The 20,471-nt window shown below is 39.7% G+C and overlaps 1 protein-coding gene across 1 annotated transcript in view; it reads right to left on the reverse strand.

Annotated features, from left to right (window-relative positions):
• Positions 1–9,170, reverse strand: part of LOC121519770 (neuropilin-1a-like) — a 157,309-nt gene extending 148,139 nt beyond the window's left edge. Inside the window, exons 1-2 of the mRNA XM_041802656.1 lie at positions 8,526–9,170; positions 6,975–7,149 (exon numbers count right to left, since the gene is read on the reverse strand). Coding sequence (XP_041658590.1) covers positions 6,975–7,149; positions 8,526–8,616 — 266 coding nt within the window. The 5' untranslated portion in view covers positions 8,617–9,170. The remainder of the gene's footprint in view (positions 1–6,974; positions 7,150–8,525) is intronic.
• Positions 9,171–20,471: the final 11,301 nt, after the last annotated feature.

Below are 20,471 nucleotides of genomic sequence, written 5' to 3' on the forward strand. Positions count from 1 at the left end.
AACCTAGCCTAACTGAACTCAACACAGTTTCACTCACCTTTCCGTTGCTCAACTTAACCTAAACTAATTTAATCTAACCTAACCTTAGTTGACAGTGTAACTTAACCTAACCTAACTTTACTGAACTTAACTAAACACAGTTTAACATTACCTAACCTAACTTGACTTAACTTAATTTAACCTAAACTAACTCAACTTGGCCAAACTTAACTGAAATTATTTCAACACAGCTTAATTTAACTTAACCGAACCCAAATTATCTTAATGTTACCTTACCTAACTTAACCTAACTTAACTACCTCACCAATGCTTAACCTAATCCAGCCTAACCAAACTTAACTCAACTTAGTGTAACTCAACTTAACCTTACTAAGCTTTACTTAACCTACCTTAACTCAATTAAACTTAACTCAACTCAACTTAACTGAACTTCACTGAGCTTTGCTTAACCTAACCTAACCTAACCTAACCTAACCTAACCTGATAAAATTAAGGCTATACAGTTTAATTTAGATTTAAAATGCTGTTAAATTTAATAATTACTGACTAGAAATGCAGCTAGGTTATATAATGACACTATACCACACAGACAGAGCTTCTCTCAGCCACTGAGAGTATTAAACACAGAGAATCAGGGACATTAGATACTTATTTCAATCTACTAATCACATTTTTAAAGAAAATATGCCGGTAATGACTGGTTACTAATCTATTGGTGCATCTGTACTTTTTAGTCATGCAAACTCTCGTCTTGCTCTTTGTCTGACCACAGGAAAGAAGCCCATCTGCTCTTTCATTGGATAAGAACATATTACTTAAACATTTAGCACATGTTAGACCCTAATTAAACTGTAATATTACACTTTACAACCACCTTATTCCAGCTCATTAACCTGTGGAAAGTGATTTAAAGCACACAATAATACTCTGTTGATGGTGTGCTGCCCAGCCCCAACCTCCTACTGAAATTTTATCACCTAGATTTATGACATTTCATTACTAAAGCAGCATTATTACATACTTATACTGCTCCCTGGGTTATCACATGAAATAAGTTCACTGCACAGCGAGTTTGTCTTGAAGACAGCTCTCCTGATTGTTGGCTAAAACACTGAAGAAGGTGTGTAATCCCTTCAAAGACACACAATATCCACTATCTGTCCAGAAAGCTAATGGTTTATTAGTCCCCTGGTGCTGCAACATGATCCAATAGTATTGGAGGAGCCCATCTGTGAGACAGCCAGCGGTGATTTACACAGGAGCCGTTTATGGAGCTTTTAAAAGAGACAGAGGAACCGGCATAAAGACAGGCTTATTTATGGAAGAGGGAGACAACACATGGGCTGTTGTGTGGATGCACACAATCGGGCGAGTGTCTCCGGGTTAAAGATAGGGGGTGCGGGTGGGTTGTGCATGTCTTTGTGTGTCTACACGCATGAATGTTTGTTTAGATGTCATGTAGGGTGATGGCAGGAAGCACGGTCGGACATGTGGAGGAATGATGCATATGTGGAAAATGCTGTTTTCTGAGAAAGAGCTGGACCAAAATGACCCCTCTCTGGTCAGTGCAGAGGGATGAAAGGCACGGATGGGGACAGGAAGTACGGCATACACTGAAGTGTCTGTGTCTTAGTCAAACGATTTCACTTTTCTCGGATCAACAGATAAAACCGTCTCTGTAAAACACCAAAAAGCAAGCAAAACGTGCACTAAGTGTTCCCTGAAATTGTTCTCATTGAAGACTAAAAAGCATTTCTTTAACTTTTATAACTGGAAAAGCTGGATTTTAGGCATCTATGCCACCCAAAATGACCAGCTGTTACCTCTTTGGTGGAGCTTAACTTGATAACCTACATCAAGGTTCCCAGAAAAGTTCACCCTAAGGGCCAGATTGCATCAAAAATATCAAGCCAAGGGCTAAAACCTCTGCAAATTTACCTCAGCTGCAAAGATAAGTTGTTGTGTATGTTACCATTGCTTCTGTTGCCACTATTTTATAATTACAAAAAGTAACTTTTATGAAAGTCACACTAGAAAGACATGAAGCAATGTTATTCAAATGGTGCAGGTGTGGTCGGCAGTCAAAATAGGCAGGAAATCTTTTTAAAAATACTATTATTTTATTTTCTATATCAAATTATGACACATTTAATTCAGGGTAGCATTATGTAGAGGGTCCATGCAGGCTGATTTAGTGGCAGTGGTGGACCTGACCTGGCCCATGGGCCACCTTTTGGAGATCAGTGTCCTGCTTATTGGTACAAATTTGCAGGTGGGTACACTGTGTATGAATAAAACTACCAGAGACAGAGCCATCAGCTCATGTTTGACTTTATAACCAGGTGAAATCTTAAAAAAACCAAAGCAGTATCACTCTGTGATGTTCAATGAGAGCGCTGAGGCTCTATTTCTGCAAGAAAAGCTTCCAGAGCAACAGGTAAACGCCCTCAAAACGAGAAGCAAGCACAACTTCATGTGCTTCTGCAGCAAGCAAATAAAACATTGGTAATAAAAGCCTTTAGATACAAGTTTTACAGTTTTTACTCCTCTAAAGCACATAAAACCGACACCAATCTGCATTTCTTGAGTGAATTTCCAGGGCCCAGCAGGTTGATATGTTTGGCTCAACCACACAAACTTTATAGGGCTGTTCTTATCAATCAAAAAGCACCACAACCTCCACACTGACAACATGAAACCCCTGAATTTAAGGTATTTTCACACCCATAGCAACCAAAAACGTTCCTCTTTTTGTGGTGAACATTTTGAAGAATAAGAAGCTTTTTTAAGGACATGACGAGCTCTGGGTGAGAGAACATGCTCTCCATCAACAAACCACAAGAGACAGAATCATCAGCTCATGTTTCTGTCTTTAGAACTTCTTCAAACTTCCAAAAGTCAAGCAGCACTATTTTTGACCATTTCTAATGTTAGATCTCATCATGCAGGTTTCTGCAATCTAAGTTTACAAAGAATTTGGCGAAGTGCATCCGAATAAAAAGCTGCAAAATTTAGCACAGACAAGAGAACATTTTTCCAGCTTTATTCTTCTCTACAGCAGACCCACAAGCAGAAAGATGATGCAATGTACCGAGGAAGAAGCATTGTGCATGAATAAAACCACTGAAGACTAGACCATTAGCCCATGTTTGTGTCTTCTTACTCTGTGAATCTGACAAAAAGCCAAGCAGCATTGCTTTCAACTGTTTGTAATAGTCAATGAGCTCATTAAGGTTGTATTTCTGCAAACAAAGAAACAGGAAGAGGCCTCAAAATGAAAAGCAAACATAATTTCTCTGTTCCTACAAAAGAAAAACTGAACATTGCTATAAAAAGTGTTTAGACATGGAGGATCACAGGGTTCATCTTCCTCTACAACACCAAAAACGGATGAAAATTTGCATTTCTTGTGCCCATTTTCAGGGCTAAAGTACAAGCTGATTTCTAGTTAAACAATGCAGGGATGATAAGACTGTTCTTATAACTATAAAAAGTTCCAAAATGTCCACTCTGACAAAATCAAACTGCAGGATTCTTGACATTTTAACCCCAAAATGAGCCAAGTGTTGCCTATTTTGTCGTGATGATCCTGATAAATACCTGCCTCATTCATGCCATGCAATGCGTGAGACAACACATACTGAAACCACTGGAGACAGAACCATCCGCTCATTTTTGAGTCTCCTGATCCACCATCAAACTTTCAAAAGATGATCAGCAACACTTTCAACAACTTTTCTGTGTTTCTGACACAAGTAAACTGAATATCACTGCTAAAAACCTTTTAGAGAAAGAGTTTCACAGGTTTAGTCTTCTCTAAACAACCACAGTCATCTGTAGTTCTTGTTTCCGGGGACAAACAAGTTGATTTAATTACAAAGGAGACACAATTGTTATACAAAAGAGTTTTAAAAGGAGAAATTGAACATAAAAATGACATCATGTGGGATGTATTTCTACAAAAAACTTCTGAAACAACAGGAAACTGACTCAAAATGAAAGTAAGAACAATCTCTCTGTTCCTGCTACAAGAAAACTGAACAGTTGTAGTAAAAATGTCTTTAGACATGGACTATCACAGGGTTTATTCTCATCTGCACCAATTGAACAAACAACATTTTGCATTTCTTGTTGCTATGGCCCAATGAGATGATATTTTGGCTTGGCCAAACAAAGATAGTATTATTAAGAGCTCAGAATGGCACCAAAATCTCTGCACTGACAAATGGACCACTGTTCACTGAAACCACTGATTGTTTTTTGGCATTTTTGCCCCTGAAAATGATCTGAATGGTGGTCAACTCAAGGAATAACTGATTTACTGAAGCTCTGGGTGAGAAAAGTCACTGTACATGAAGAAAACCATTTGAGACAGAACAATCAGCTCATGTTTGAGTCTTTTTATCATTTTAAAGCTTAAAAAAGCCAGGCAGCAATGCTATAATTTAAAATGACATGATTTAGGTTGTATTTCTGCAAGCAAAGCTTCTAAAGCAACAGGAAACTGACTCAAAATGAAAAGCAAGCAAAATGTCTCTGTTTCTGCAACAAGAAACTGAACATTGTCACAAAAACGTCTTTAGACGTAGGTCACAGGGTTTATTCTTCTCTGCAGCACAGAAAAAATAACAACTGTATTTCTTGTTTCAGGGGCCAAATTAATTGCTTTGAAAGATTTTATTGTAAAGAGTTAATTTAAACATCAAAATGGGCCTGTGCCCCCAAATGACCTGAAAGGAGACCACTTGTGGTGGTCCACTTGTTGAATAACCAGCTCATTGATGCTCTGGGTGAGAATTATGCATAAATAAGACCACACAGGATGCGACCATCAGCTCATGCTTTTGTGTTTTTGCAACCTTAACCCTTGCAAAAAGCCAAGCAGCCTCACTTAGAACTATTTGCAAAGCTTAATGAGAAAGAAAAGAGGTAAACTGCCTCAAAATTAACACCCTCTCCAGCTTCTTTCTTGTTTCCAGGGCAACAAAGTGATTTTTCTAATTGACCAAACAAAGATGACAAAGATTTTCCATAAGAACTTTAAAAATGAGTACAATCGCCACAATGGCAGCATTTTTGCCCCCTTTTTGATACAATCCACTTTATTGTCCCATAAGGGAAATTTGCCTTGGACTTTAAGAGCTGCACAGATGAAGCTGCCAGATAATAACATGTAAGTCATAAATAAGAAAAACAGCAACGATGACCTTGTGAACAGACTTGCACATATCAATAAAGATGCAACTTCATAACCCACACATACTGCACAAGACTCTCTTAGAAATAAGAAAAAATGCTGACAATAAATAACAATGAGAAAGAATAAAATACAGCAAGATAAATAAAAGGTAAGAAGATAACATCCTGACATTATGGCACCATCCGCCCACATCTTCAGGAGTTGTTATTGAAAAGCCTAACCTTTGTTGTGATCATCTTTATGAATAACCACATCCTGATGCAACAAAGTGAGAAAACACAATGCTCAAGAATAAAACCACTGGAAATAGAACCATCAGCTCGTGTTTGTGTCTGCCTGATCACCTAAAATCTTCCACAAAGCCAAGCAGCGATGCTTTCTGTTAGATTTCATGTGAAATGACAACTCTGCACTTTAGCAAGCAAAGCTTCCAAAGAAACAGGAAACTGCCTCAAAATGAAAATCACGCACAAATTCTCAGCCCCTGCAACCTGATTATCAGTAGAAAGCTACTGGACGTCTAGTTTCACAGGCCTGAATGTAGTCTAAAAGAGTGGTTCTCAACCTGTCAGGCATCAGGATCCATCTAGGCCTCTTTTAGAGAAACTGAGACCAAGAATTTTGAAAACATTCAACCACTCAGATTTATTTCCTAAAAACTTTGGACACTAGTGGCATCTTTACAGAAAGACATGCGTGCATACTTTTTATTTTACAGCATAGAAATCTGTGATTTCTTGAGGAATTTCCTTGTTGACCAGCTGTGTTATCCAACGAAAAGGGGATCAATAAGTAGAAATCTTAAGATAGATACTGAGATTTACTCAGAATCATAGGAAAACCTAAAAAATACATGGATGAATTCACCCTTTGTCCACTTAGGGTCCTGTATGTAGAATTTTTGCCACTGTTTTTTTTCTTGGCACACATTTGAGACCCACTAGAAAGAGCTTTGCAACCCACTTTTGGTCCTGACCTGCCAGTTGACAACCACTGGTCTAAAACACATCCATAATCAGACAAAAATCTGCATTTTTTTTCTGAAAGTCACCTGTTTTAAATCTACGTATATTGCTAGTTGCAACAAAGATGAAATAAGTTTAAAAAAGAAACAAAATCCCAACTTTAGCAAACTAAAACCACTGAATTTTTCAGCATTTTTGCCCTCATGATGACCCAAACTTTGCCTGTTTTTGTGACAATCAGTTCCCTGAATGACTGACTTATTATTGATGCAGTGCTCTAGGTGAGAAAACACACGAGACAGAGCCATAAGCTCATATTTGTGCATTCTAATCACTTTGAAACTTCCAAAATCCAATCAGCATCTCTTTTTAATGATCAGTGAGTTCACTGAAGTTCTATTCCTGCAAGCAAAGTCAACAAACAAGCAGGTCAAATGTCTCCAAATGAAAAGCAAATGCCTATTCTCTGCATCCACAGCAGGTAAAGTGAGTTTCATTAACAAAAAGCTGGCTCATGCTGACTTTCACAGGGTTTACTCTCCTCTAAATTCCTGCCAAAAACACATCAGAAGCACATGCCACAAGAGACCCTTCCTCTTTATCAATGAATTACATAAACCCATCAAACGCCTATTTCCTCTGAACTAACAGCCAGGAGCCTCTGTGCCATATCTCATCCCTGCACCTTGACCAATAGGGGGCAGAGTTTCCCGCTGTATCCAGGCAGGATTGAGGAGGAGAAAAGAGCAGAGGATGGGTGGGAGAATGAGCAGAGAGAGAGAGAGAGTGTGTGAGGAGTGGAGTCTTACTTGCAGTCTCGGTCCTCCAGATCAAAATGCGGGTTGAAGTTGATGAGGATCTTCTGACCGGGCTCCGGGGCCGTGATCACCCACACGCACTGCTGGGAGGGCGGGTAGGCACCGGGGTAGCCCGGGGAGGTTAGGTAGTCCGCGGTGTGGATCTCTATGTTCCCCCCACATTTGTCTGCAGAGGGAAAGACAGAAAGTTGATCAGTTAGAGGAGGAGAGCTTTCTGGGATTCTGATAAAGATCAGGAGGAGTGAGGATGAGCAGAGCTGGGAAATAAATCACGTTTATAGACGTATCAATGATGAAATATAGAGTAAGATAAGGAAATTTATACCGAAAAAAGATAAGAGCGAGGACACCCACTTTTTTCCAAACGTTGCCAACATATTTGTGCACTTTCTCTCTGTTTGGTCAAAATTTAGACAGGAAATTGTAAAGTTTCTTTGCAATTAGACATTAAAAGTAATTAAAAAATTAGAATCTTAGATTAAAACATGTAAACAACTGTTAAAATGAAAATTTAGTCAATGTTTTGCATGCTTTAAACATTTATTTCCGTTTTAAATCATGAAATTGCCTCGTATTGATTACTTTGAACGTCTATTTTAGTTGCCATTGCATTAAAAAGCTGCCAACATTGTTTGATTTTTACCAAAAATCATTCAAAGTTTATAAATCTCAACATGTTTTGGACTATTGCATTAAAAATATCCAGATTCATATCATAGAAGAACGTTTAGCTAACAGAGAATATCAGTAGATGTGATGTTTGGTTCATATCGCCCAGCCCTAATCCTCAGAATCATTAAAATCACATTTTGAGGAAACATGTCTAATCAAAAATGCGCAGATTTCTGCGCAAAACCTCCCTTGCACATTTTTTTTAATGATTAAATCACTTGACAGAAAACTCTATCAGCCTAAAAGGCAATAAATCTCCCCAATCACACTCTTTTTGACAAGGTGTGCTATAAAGTGTTGCTCCGCATCCCTGCCATAAGGTGCGATGACGCCCGTGGAGGTGAGGTGGGCTGGCTGCAGCTGCTGCCTCCTGCGAACATGCAGCATGATTGAATTACATTTTCTCAATGAATGATTTATTAAAACGCTTGTAGGCTGCACCAGGCTTCAGCGGCAGCGTGCGTAAAAGCTCCAAAATGCGTCTTTGAATGGCTAAAGCGCAACGGAAACCTGCACGAAAATGCGCAAAAAATCCATAAAAATGACCCAAACCTTTACGCACAGCCTCCTTTCATTCCTGAAATGACATGATGTGATTCTGTAGTGATTGTTGGACACTTTGAGCTTCTTTATGGTGTTGCTTTGTATTCCAACAACAGGTATTTTGCATATCTTTGCTCATGCTGATCTATTCGTGGAAAAAGAAGGGTTTAACTACAACCCTTGCAGATGTGCTCTCACTGTGTAAGCACAGGCATAACAGGTGAGAGGCAGCAAGGCTGCAAAAATGATGCGAAATGGATCAATATTCAAGCAAACTGCCTGTTGTCGAGCCACATGTATTCATTCATACAGGCAGTCAACACCTACCAGTCTGAGTCAACGAAGCAACCGAGATGACTTGGGCGAAAAGGAACAATAGCAATCCACAAAGCATCCTTCGATTGTACAACACAGACATTCTGAATAAAGAAAACACAGACAAAAACGTCCAGGAGGGTGCTAGGTCGAAAATGTATCTCAAAGTAGCAGAGCTGGTTGTCGTGGGGTCCCCAGCATCCTGCGAGCTTCAGCAGCAGATCCCCGCGTCTGTCAGGCAACAACTTGCCATCTCCTGGAAACAAGAAATAATAATCCAAATGTAGGGAATAAGAATCAAAAAGGAGGAAATCCGTCAAAAGCAGCAGCCGTCAAGCCTCTCAAAAAGGAGCCAGCACGTACTTCCAAGTGATGATTTTGAAAGAGAAAACCAGGATTCAGCGAAAAGCAGCCCCGAGGATCATCGGAGCGCTGCTCTCTCCAGATCTTTACTCCTAATTCAGTCCAGCTCTCTGTCTTTCTCCGCCTCTCTCTCTCTCTCTCTCTCTCTCTCTCCTCTCTCTGTTCGCAGCGTCTGCCTGACCGTCACAGCAGAAATGTCAGAGATACGAGGCGAGCCGTGAAAGTAACAGCGGAATTTCCACTCCCCAAATTCCTGTTAGGAGGCAGAGTGCGCGCAACCAGCAGCCACCGAGCGACCGCTACAAGAGGCTGGAGCAAACTGACACCGCGGTGCGCCCCTCTGTGCGCTCCCGACGCATGAGAGGAGGGAAACTGCGCACGCAAACTCCCGCTGGCATGTCAGAGAGAGAGAGTGAGTGAGTGTGGTGCGAGGTGTGGGCAGTGTCCACCAGGCAGAGGCGCGTCCACATCTGATCTTTGTTAACCAGAGGAGCGGAGGATTCAAAAAGATAAATGATTTCTTTCCTCCTGTGGTGACCTACATCTGCTGGCGTGTCCCACTGACCGAATGGGATCAGCAGCGAGATAATGTGCGGTTTTTGGTCGTTTTTGTGATGGGAATGTGGGGATCTGGTTGATTGTTTTCAGAGATGATGGGGGAAATGATCTGTTTTATACTTGAATATACTATTTCTGTCTGTCCTAATACAGATAAACCTGGGGGAAAGCAAAACAATACAAATCTCTAAATGTCAGGGGCGGTCCAAGAAATTTGAAGGCCGTGGGCAAAGATCAAGATGGGGCCCTTCTTCATTTAGCTAAAAGCAAACAAAGCTAAAGAAAAAAAATATTTTGAAGCATCTGTTTTAAGGTGACAAAGCCACAAAACTACAGGATCAGTGGCAGACAGGGGATGCTGAAAGAGCTGGGGGAAAAATACCAAAAAGGGAGCACTTGTATGCAGTGGGGCACCAGTGCACAGAAAGTTGTCATACCTTTATGATGACATAGTTGGAAACCGTGGTTAAAATCACGACTTTTTATAGATGTGGTTATACTTTTACCTCTGCAGTGAAACAGACAAATCATAACATAAACAAATCAGGATGCCAGTAGAAAATAATACCAGGAGCTTACAGCACTTGATTGCATTTTCTCCACTCCAGGTTTTCACATTCATCTCGGAAAGCTTGCTATCAAGGCTTTTGGGAAGGGCAGGACTTTTAAAAAATTCCTCCAAAGGTGATTGGACACTCCCAAGGGCACTTTGTAACATTTTGTCTCCCAGAAAGGCACACTGGAGGGCACTTTGTCATATTTATTCCACTTGAAGGGCCCCCAAGAGAATACTTTGGCCCTTTGTCGCACTTTGTCCATTGGAAGGGCACTCAAAAGGGCACTTTGTCCCTCCATGTGCACTCTAGTATATATTTTGTCCACTAAAAGGCTGCTCTAGACAGCACTTTGTAACATTTAGTCTGCCAGAATGACCCCCTGGAGGGCACTTTCTCATGTTTTGTCCACAGGGAGGGCACCCAAGGGCACTTTATCATGCTTTGTGTTCTGAAAGGGCACCCAAAAGGGCCCATCAATATAGTTTCTTCTCTGGAAGGGGCAACAGCTAGGGCACTGTATCATGTTTTGTCCACTGGAAAGGCATTTTTAAGGCACTTTGTCACAATTGCCAACTGCGAGGGCATCTCGGTGGACACTTTATGTTTTGTCCATTTAAAGGGCACTCTGGTGGGCATTTGATCATACTTCATCCACAAAGAGGGCACTCCAGAGGGCACTTTGTGATGTTTTGTCCACTGGAAGGACACTTCAAACTGGACTTTTTTATGTTAAGTCCACTGACAGTTTATTCTGAAGGCATTTCATCTACTATAGACTACAAGAGGACACTTTTGCAGCATTATTTTGATTTATTATTATATCTACTACATGCACTTTTACTATATCATTGGCCCTAGTTCCAGTGTCTGTAGAGATCCATCTTACTATAGTTTGACTGATATGAAGACATTTTGGGGCTTTTTGAGGGGCTTGAGCTTTAATGGTTTGGTTAAATGATGACATTAGACTGTTGTCATAATTTTTAAATCTTGCCAGTGATTTGCAAGGCATTCTGGGACACATTCAGTTTTGAGTTTTCCTCTGGAGAACCTCAGTCTCAAGAGCCATGCAGCCAGAGGACTTAAACCTTTATGAAGATGTCCAGAAGCCTTTTGGGGGAGAGGTGAACCATCTTCAGGTCCAGTTGCTCCTTTAGGATCATTTTAATGGTAGAACTATGTACAGTATAAGGCTACATATTTTCTAAAGTTACTGAGAGTAAACTTTAGCCTCTTATGTCATCGACCTAACTCACCCTGGAAGGAGACATACAGTACGTATCCTTCATAGCCTGTAGAATTGACCTGGTATGGTCTTTATGTCCCACCCATGCATGATCAGTTATGATTTCTGTCATACTGATGAATGATAGGACGGCTTTATGTTATTATTAAATTCATGTCATGGGGAAATATCTGTTTATTTATGGTTTAAAGCTAAGAAATGACAGAGGCAATACATTTTCGAGGGGAAAGCTGACATAGCAAACAACATGACCACTGTTTTATATTTGTACTTTGATTTAACAGCAGTGTTTGAACCCTTGTAAATGGACGGTTTGTCTTTGTCATATTTAAGGTTTCACTGGAGGTGAACTGATATCTATACACCAACCCCAGTGTGTTTTTCATGACCTCTTCCGTTGTAGCACTAGATCTTTAGTAATAATATTGATTTCTCATATTCTGATTAATCTGTACATAGTTGTGTTTTGGTCTGTCAGTAATAGTGAAGCAGTACTGTCAGGTCTGTGCACTTTAAGTCTTCTGTAACAGAGATGTCTACACATGCTCATGGTTCACAGCCCTGGAGGAGGAGAGAAAATCTGTTAGAGGACAGTAAAAAATATCACCCAGATGTCCTCAAACATAAAATTTATGTCTTGAAGTTTAGCCAGAGGCAGAGTTTAAAGGGTCAGTACAAGTATTTACATCTTTAGCATACTCTTAAAAGTTTTTTGTCTTATCTTTTAAAAACTAAGATTATTAAGGAGCTTTTTGCTCTTTCTGACTGTATAACAGCCTGCCTGATGAGATCAGGCACACAGAATCAGTAACTTTGAGCTAAATCACTTCTAATAGCTCTCTTTTACAGACTCTGTGACATCAACTTTTGACAACAAAAGCCTTTTGAGTTCTCATTGTTTCATCCATTCTCAGCTCCTAACCTTTCTACACGTCCCCCATCTCTTACCTGAGGTCCTGCTGTTACCTTAGCTCCCTTATTGCCTTTATTAATCCTATAATTATATTTTTTATGAATGTTTTTTTAATCCTTATTTCCATTTTAATCTCCTGTGTTGCAATGATGCCATATTGTTATGATCATAAATTAATTTTATTGCTTTTCACCCTTATTTTTTTTTAGTAATTCTTAAGTAAAAAATGTACTTAGGTAGATATGTAATAATGATAATATAATAATAATAATAATAATAAAGTAATTATTAATATAACTAGTAATAAAAAGTCATAATAAAAATACAATTTAATTCATTTTAAGCAATAAGTCATATATACATATATATGTATATATATATTTTTTTATTTTCCATTATTCTTTCTTTTTTTCTATTGCTTTATTCTAACAGTTTTTAAGACTTTTTGTTCATAAGTTATACCTTTATCTTGATTTTCTTTTTTTTTCTAGGCCTTTATTTCATGTTTTTAAGGCTTCTCTGCGTTTGGTCCAACCACTAATGCTTATTATGTTATTTTCCATAGATCCTGCCTTAGCTTTGTCTGTTAAAGCACTTACTCAACATCTGCATTTAAAGGGATATTTCAGTAATTTTGAAGTTGGGTTTTTTTTAGGTTCTTGGTGAGAGTAGTTAATCTGACACGCCAGATAGATTTGTTTCACTCATCCATCTGGAAAACCTCCCATAGACTGTATTTGGGAAAAGGCAGAGCCTTTGAAAAAAGGATCGTGATTGGATGAACGATCTGTCTGTCACATCTTTACAGGCCAATCAGAGCAACAAAACACGTGACGATGACACTCTGGCTGAATCTGGTCCAGAGATGGGCAAAGATATTGTTTCCACAATGAAAACGACTCACTGCTGTTCTTTGTTCTTCTTTTAACAAAGAAATGTCGTCAAGTTCTGATAAGACTGGCGCTTTAGCAGCATCCACGCTAATCTCTTCCGCCATAACTGCACCGGCCTCTTGTTGCTGCTTGCTTACGTCATGTGTCCGCTGCGCCCAGGAGTGCTGCCACTTACTCCTGATTGGTCCTGTCACTTTCTCAAAGGGGCCCAGTCTGTTCAGATGAGAGCTTTGCAAGATGGATTTGCCAGTGATGGAAACATGGAAACATGGAAACGGGTGACTCCATCTGCTTTGCATGGTTAGAAAGTAGTGCCATAGCCTCCTGTGATTTCAAAGTGCATGCCCCTTTATCTCCTTAACACCTGAGCCTCTGGGCTCTTTATCTTGTTTCAACAAAAGCCCAGAAATTGCCATGTGAAAAACAAAAAAAGGAATTTTATGTTAGAGTTTTAGTGAAAATGGAGAAATTACCATAATAACATGTTGGCTGTGAAGCACAACCTCTCAGCTTTCAGAAACGTTTGAATCTTTCTGATAGCACAAACAGTACATAATTAGGTTATGCAAAATGGGCTTGCCCAGTGAGTAGCCGGCGACACACTAGGAGTTGAAGGGTTAAATATGACACGCTAGGAGAAGCTAGGTTACAGAGAAGAAATACTGTATTATTTAACAGGTTTCTGGTAAAAATGGGCCAAAAAACACCCAACGTCAGCTCAACTGTATACTTTAGCGAACATTTCTAAGCGTTTCAATTTTGACCCAGATGCCTCTGTGTCTAGCACTATTTTGCAATGCAAGCTTAGGCCGCCGGCTGTGTGCTCTTCCACCTCAACATATCTGATCAGCTATTAGGGTCTGTGGGCTTCGTCAGAGGAAACGACACCTAACTAAACTAAAACGACAGTAAAAGGAATGATGATGATACCGTTTACTGAGGATAGAGGACACTTTTATGAAACAGAGGAAAAACCTCAGATTGAGACTCAGTGGAAAGACAGAGAGGGGAGAAACTCAAGTGGAGACTGGTTAGCTTACCTGTGGTGTAGGTGTGGAAACTGTGAGTCCATGCCCGCTGAGCTACTATTGTCATATGTGGAATTTAGTTACAATACTTTCTCAGAACATTTCTGACCGAGTATAGCAGCTCACAGACGCCTGCAGCCTGCATCACTCCCCGTCCAGAGTCCCTGAACGCTGGTGATTTAACAACATTCTGTAATTTTCTGAGGATAAACTGGAGAAACCGACCATGACCTGGAGAGCTTAATGGAGATTTGTCATCAGGTAAGTTTGTGGCTGTCGCTCTATTTTTTTTTAAATTGCTGGTAAGTAAACAAACAGCCACAATATGTCTACTTTTTAAAAACACTGTCAGCTGTTGAAGAGGCAAACTGAGCTTAAATGATTAGTTTTAGTTTGGTTCGATGTTGTTTGTTGTAACAGCTGAGCAGATACGCTAAGGAAAAAGCGCACATAGCCGGTGGCCGAAGCTTGCATCACTAAATAGAGCCAGACACAGAAAAGTAAAACACTTAAAACTGTTACGCTGTGTGGCCTGTCTTCTCCAATCACGTCCTGTTTCAAGGGGCAACGCCCACTGAAATCACTGAGGCTAATGGCACTACTATCACCATACAAAACAGCCTAAAAAATACAGAAAATATCCCTTTAAAGCTGCAACATTAATAGAATTATTTTTATTTTCATTACATAAGTCAGCAGAAAAGAGCCCAGAAATGATCCGTTACTGTAACTCCTTTATTGACATAAACTTCCTAAATCAACAGTAGAATCTCCCTAACAATAGTTCTACCACTTTTTTAGATACTTTTATTCTGTGTAACTACATGCATTAGCAGGTTTTACACCCTTTTTGGTAATTATTTCTTTTGTGTCATTTGTCTTTGGTTTTTATTTTTAAATGCAGTATGTTGAGCCATGCTTAAGACAATTGCTGTCACGACACAATAAAGTTTTCTTTATTTGAATCTGAATCTGAGGAGAGAAAGCAGTGGAGGGCATGCACCTGTGTACTATATGGGTACCTTGGACCAACTGACACCTTACATGTTGTTTTAAAATGTATTTTTTAGATGGATAAGTAAAAAAAAAAATCACTTCAAAAAATAGCGTTTGATATACAGTATTTTCTTTCTCTTTTTGCTTCTATAGTATCCTGGTAGAGGTGGAGATGCTTTAACTTTCTCATATAGAGAAAAATGAAAGTAAAAGAAACACAAAAACACATAATTCCACAAATATATTTCATTTTTATGATGCTGCTCAACCTGTCTCAGCCGAGCGTTGATGCACTGCTGGTATTTGGACCCATGACCTCAGCATTTCTTAAATCCTCTGTCTCCAGGTGCCACTGTTTGTAATTAGGGGCTGCCTGCATGTTCAGCAGAACTTTCCCAGCTAAATAAAGATAAAAATGTGATTATTAAACACTTCTAAGAGCTGCTGGTGGCTAACCAGACTTTCAGAATGCAGTGTAGGTCATTGTGGCTGCACACTTTAAGAACTGCGCTGTTGTTTTTCTGCAGTTTGGGTTTCATCAGTGTCAGCATCAAATCCTCACTGAGGACGTGCTGGATGGATTTGATTTACTGCAGTTTTATTGAAGAGGTTACTGGAGGACTCTCTGTGCTTCAGAAGTGGTATTTTATATCTGTTTTGAAGTTGTCATCTGACCTGAAAAGAAAAAGGCGGAAACTGCTATCCAAGCCCCCAAAGAATCCGTCCAAGTGGCGATCTGACGAAGTGTCATGCTTTGCTATCTCTGTGGCTTACATGACTTTTCTGAACTGAGGTGACTTTTCAGTAAAACTGAATCCAAAAATGTGTAGGTACTGAATAGTAAACTGATGCTTCATTTTCCTGGTTAAGTTTCACATATTGAGAGTGAAAAGAAGTTTAAAAGATGCCTTCCAGAAATATGTCAGGTTAGGTATGGGAGCATATGCTGGTTCGAGACTTTGCCCTGTCAACCTTGGTCCTGTACCGCTCTGGTCCTCTGATAGCCACTCTCAAGCCCAGTACACCAACACTCTAGGTATCTTCCCAGCTGACCCCTCCATGATCTGGACCAGCCCTCCAAGTCCAAACCCAGTATGTGGTAAACTGGATCAGGCCCATAAAGCAAAGCTGCCATTCCCATCCCCACTCTCCTTAGCACATTAGCATGATCTTCAATTTCCACATACACTAACTGCAGCGCGATCCACTGGCGAATCATACTGCAGAGCAAATCGCTTCGTCTCTAGTCTGTGAGATCATTTCCACTGCCAGCGCTCCAGTTCGGCAGCGGCACATCCCTGGAGCGCCACTCTGCCCTGTTTCATTCGAGATACGCTGCAGGCCTATTTTCAGCGCTGGCGGCTGCAAAACCATGACAATTCAGAAAGCTCCAAACAGGAAGTCACAAGCATAAAATGTCCTGTTCTTTCAAAATACAACACAATGCACAAACTCCCAATCATAAAAGATCACTATATCGACATTACGTCTCATCCAGGAGAAAGAGCAAAAGGTCATCGAGAGGTCAGTGGGTCACAGAGTTACGACACCACTGAGGAGAAAAAAATTAACTTCCGAGTACATTTAGCCAAAGAATTTTACATAAAACCACAGATCCTTCAGGAAAACATTAACCTTTTAACTTCCTTATGTACTCACCCAATGGTGGAAGCAATAACATCATGGACTTATACCAGAAAGGATGATAAATTAAGCCCAAAAGGTAAAAATGTCCAGTGTTGACATACTATTCCTGCATGAACTCGCAGTTCTCCTGTGATCTCTTCCCGCTGATCAAGGCTGCGCGCCGCATTGGGGGAGGTTGCTCGCCTTTAATCAGAGCAAACCCACGGCACTTCGGTGGATAGTGCAGTCGTCGTATGTGGAAACTGCAGGTTAGACATGGTCTTAGATACCCAAAGATACACTGGAGAGGGTTTGTCACAGCGGAGTCCAACCCAGTGTTGATTTATTTGACTAAAACTGTGACTAAAAATGGTCGTCAACTGCCTTTTGTCCATGAGAAAGACTAGACTAAGACAAGCCAAAAATAGATCTGTGATGACTAAAACTGACAAAAAGAAAGGTTACTTTTGGTCAAGATGGCAAAAACTAAACTAAAATTTAATTTAGCTTTTGTTGGACATTTGAACTCCATGACATTTCTTCACTATGGGTAAATTTCAAAATTGAATTCAATACTATGCAGCTGTTGATATTCTGCCTTTCAGCTGTAAAAAGCAGGGACCCCAGACTTGGCAAAGTGCACAGAATACTCTACCATGATTTGGTACAAGATTGAGGCAAGAGAATAAATGTTTGGACTGAAAATTACAACTAAAATGCAAGACTAAAAGTAGACTAAAAGTATAGAGGGTAGAAATGTCTAAAATGTGACCAAAACCGAAAGGCATTTAATCTAAAGATTAAGACTGAGGCTAAAGTTAAATATAGCTGTCAAAATGAACACTGGTCCTGCCAGCACCTCTGGCCCTCAGTTAGCATCCAGGCCTGACAAGAGTAGAGCAAGACCGGGAGGACCAAAGACCGAAAGACTCTGACTTTCATCGGCATGCTGAGATACCAGGAACACCACACTGTCTTGCTCAGTGAACCCATCACCCCATGCACGAGTCCAAGTCTGCGGTTGATCTCAGCTTTGCAGTCAGTGGATCGATGAATAGGTGAACACTATGGCAGCATCCAAGGAATACCTCAGCACTTATTAAATGACTACTCACTTCAACAAAAGGAGCTGGGCAGACTATGACACCTGCAAGTTGAGGGCAGTGGTGGTTGTAACATTTAAAGTGTACAGATCTATTTTCGTACGGACGTATAGCTTACATGAGCCTCAGCTCTGGGATACGCCGGTATTATTCAACTCTTCTGGCTCTGACCCTCGTCAGTCTTAAAGGTTTTAGTCCAAGCTTTTCATATCAGCATTTTGGCTGGGGATGGTTTTGTAAATAGGGCCGGTCTGCTGCAAATTCAAGGGCTTTTTTTGCCAGCTAGACATGATAACAGCAGCATCAGGAGCCATTGCTAGCTAACAGGTGGGTAGCTGCTCCATTAAAAAATAATGCTGCTAGAATTCAACCAGACGCCACTAAAACTCCCACAATACTTAAGAGTTGCTATTTGTATCTTTTGACTTCTTTGTGGGAAATTTTTCTGTATACTTTTGGTTTTTTTTTTGCTTATTTGAAGACAATTAAATGACTAAAGATTCTCTAAACATGAATTGAATCAAAGATTATGATAATAGATGGAGCTAATTTAAGAAAACTTGAGAAAACAAGTCAAAAACCAGAGGCAGGGATCAGAAATGAGCATCAGGGCGGTTTGGACAGCAGGCGAGACGACACTCGAGTCACTTCTCAGAAACATTTTGTGTTACAATCCAAAAATCACCACAGACTTTCCAGTCAGTCCTCTAACAGGATTACAATCATTCTTCCTGATTAATGTGTTAAAGTTATATTTAAAAAGCTCAAATGTGTCTCAGTGGAGACAATACAAAGTCTTTGGCAGCCCGACACTCTCCTGACGCTGCCAACTAAGACTGAAATAGACTCAGCGGTACGTTAGTGACGCAGACTCTGCAGTGAGAACAGAACGTGGTGCGTGTTTGTGTGATGATAACAGATTAGAGCGTTTGAAGGATGATGATAACACTGTTCTTCTGCATTGATGCCACTAACGGCTCAGATTTTGAGCAAAAGGCAAACATCTTGATGTTTTTCCACTTTTATGCAAAGTGTTTCCGAGTATTCAGAGCCATTAATCAGGATTTAATAAAAGGCCAATAACAGCTCAATAAATCACTTTAATGCTGGCTGCTGTTCATTAATTACAGGGAGTGTGTTTGTGTTGCAGCGAGTTTAAGTGTGTGAGAGAGTGTGAGAGGACGGGGAGACATAAAGAGGAGTGTTGGTTTAAACACGTGTGCCAACAGGAGTGAATGTATATGAAGAATGTTTTTCTATCGTCTTTATACCGCTTCATCTCCCACATCAGATCTGGGAGTACTTCACGGAGCTTTTATTTTCTTAGCTGATGCACCTTATCTGCTTCAGGGTGATTTAAGACTGATGCTGAAGAAGTTGTTTTGTTTGAAAAGGTCCCAGAAGTTCACATCCTGTTCATTTTCTCACACAAATTTGAGATGACCGTCACTTGGAGTACTTCCAGAGCTTGATGGATTCAAACTCTACTGGCTTAGTCATGCTACAAATGTAGAGAAACAGAGTTAAAAATATCTTTGACAAACACTCGAAGGTGAAAAAAAAATGAAGAGGAACAAAAAAATGGCATTGTCAAATAAATTCATGGATTAAGTATTATATAGTTATTTCATTTTGGAGCTGAGAAGTGTGTGCAGCTATTCTTGGGCTCTGATTTTCAGATTATTTATTTTTAGTAGTTTTTAATCCCTTTTCATTTTTGGTTTGCAACATTTGTTTCAAAATTAAATACACTTTGCCCGTTTCAGCCCATTTGGGGATTTTTTTTAGCTTTTCCCACCCATTTTTGCCCCTTTATAACTGCTTTTCACTATTTTTACTGCCCCTTTAGGCAACTTCTAAGCCGTTTTACCGCTTTTTAACTGCTTTTCACCATTTTTACTGCCCCTTTTTACAACTCTAAGCCGTTTTTTTTTTTTGCCACTTTTTAACTGCTTTTTCACCATTTTTCTTCCCCTTTTGGCAACTGTAACCCCTTTTTGCCCTTTTTAACTGCTTTTCACCATCATTGCTGCACATTTTTGCAACTGTTAACCAATTTTTGCTAATTTTTAACCACTTTTCACCTTATTTACTGCTCGTTTTTGCAACTTTCAACCCATTTTTGCCACCTTTTAACTGCTTTTCACCATTTTTACTGCCCATTTGTGCTTTCACCCAATTTTGCCCCTTACTGCCCTTTTTAAACAGCTTTTTACCATTTTCATTGCCCTTTATTGCCACTTTCAACCCCATTTTTGCCATTTTAACCTTTTATCACCATTTTCATTGCCCCTGTTTGTTACTTTTAACCCATGTCCTTCCCCTTGTAATCAATTTTTATCATTTTGACTGCCCCTTATAACCCATTTTTTCCACTTTTTAATTGCTCTTCATCATTTATATTGCCCATTTTTGCCACTTTTTTTATTTCTTAAGTCATATTGCTGCTTATCCCATTTTTTTGCTACGTTTAATACATTTTTACCACTTTTTAACCATTCCATTCCATTTCTACAGCCCATTTGGATACTTTTTAACCATTTTTTACTGCCTGCTTTTGCTACTTTATTCCTTTCTCAGGTTATATTGATGCTTAAACCAATTTTTTGCTAATTCTAACCCATTTTGCCACTCTTAAACCACTGTTCACCACTCAGTCCTGCAGATTTTTTCAC

Source organism: Cheilinus undulatus, linkage group 13 (assembly GCF_018320785.1).
Source record: "Cheilinus undulatus linkage group 13, ASM1832078v1, whole genome shotgun sequence".
NCBI lineage: Eukaryota > Metazoa > Chordata > Actinopteri > Labriformes > Labridae > Cheilinus > Cheilinus undulatus.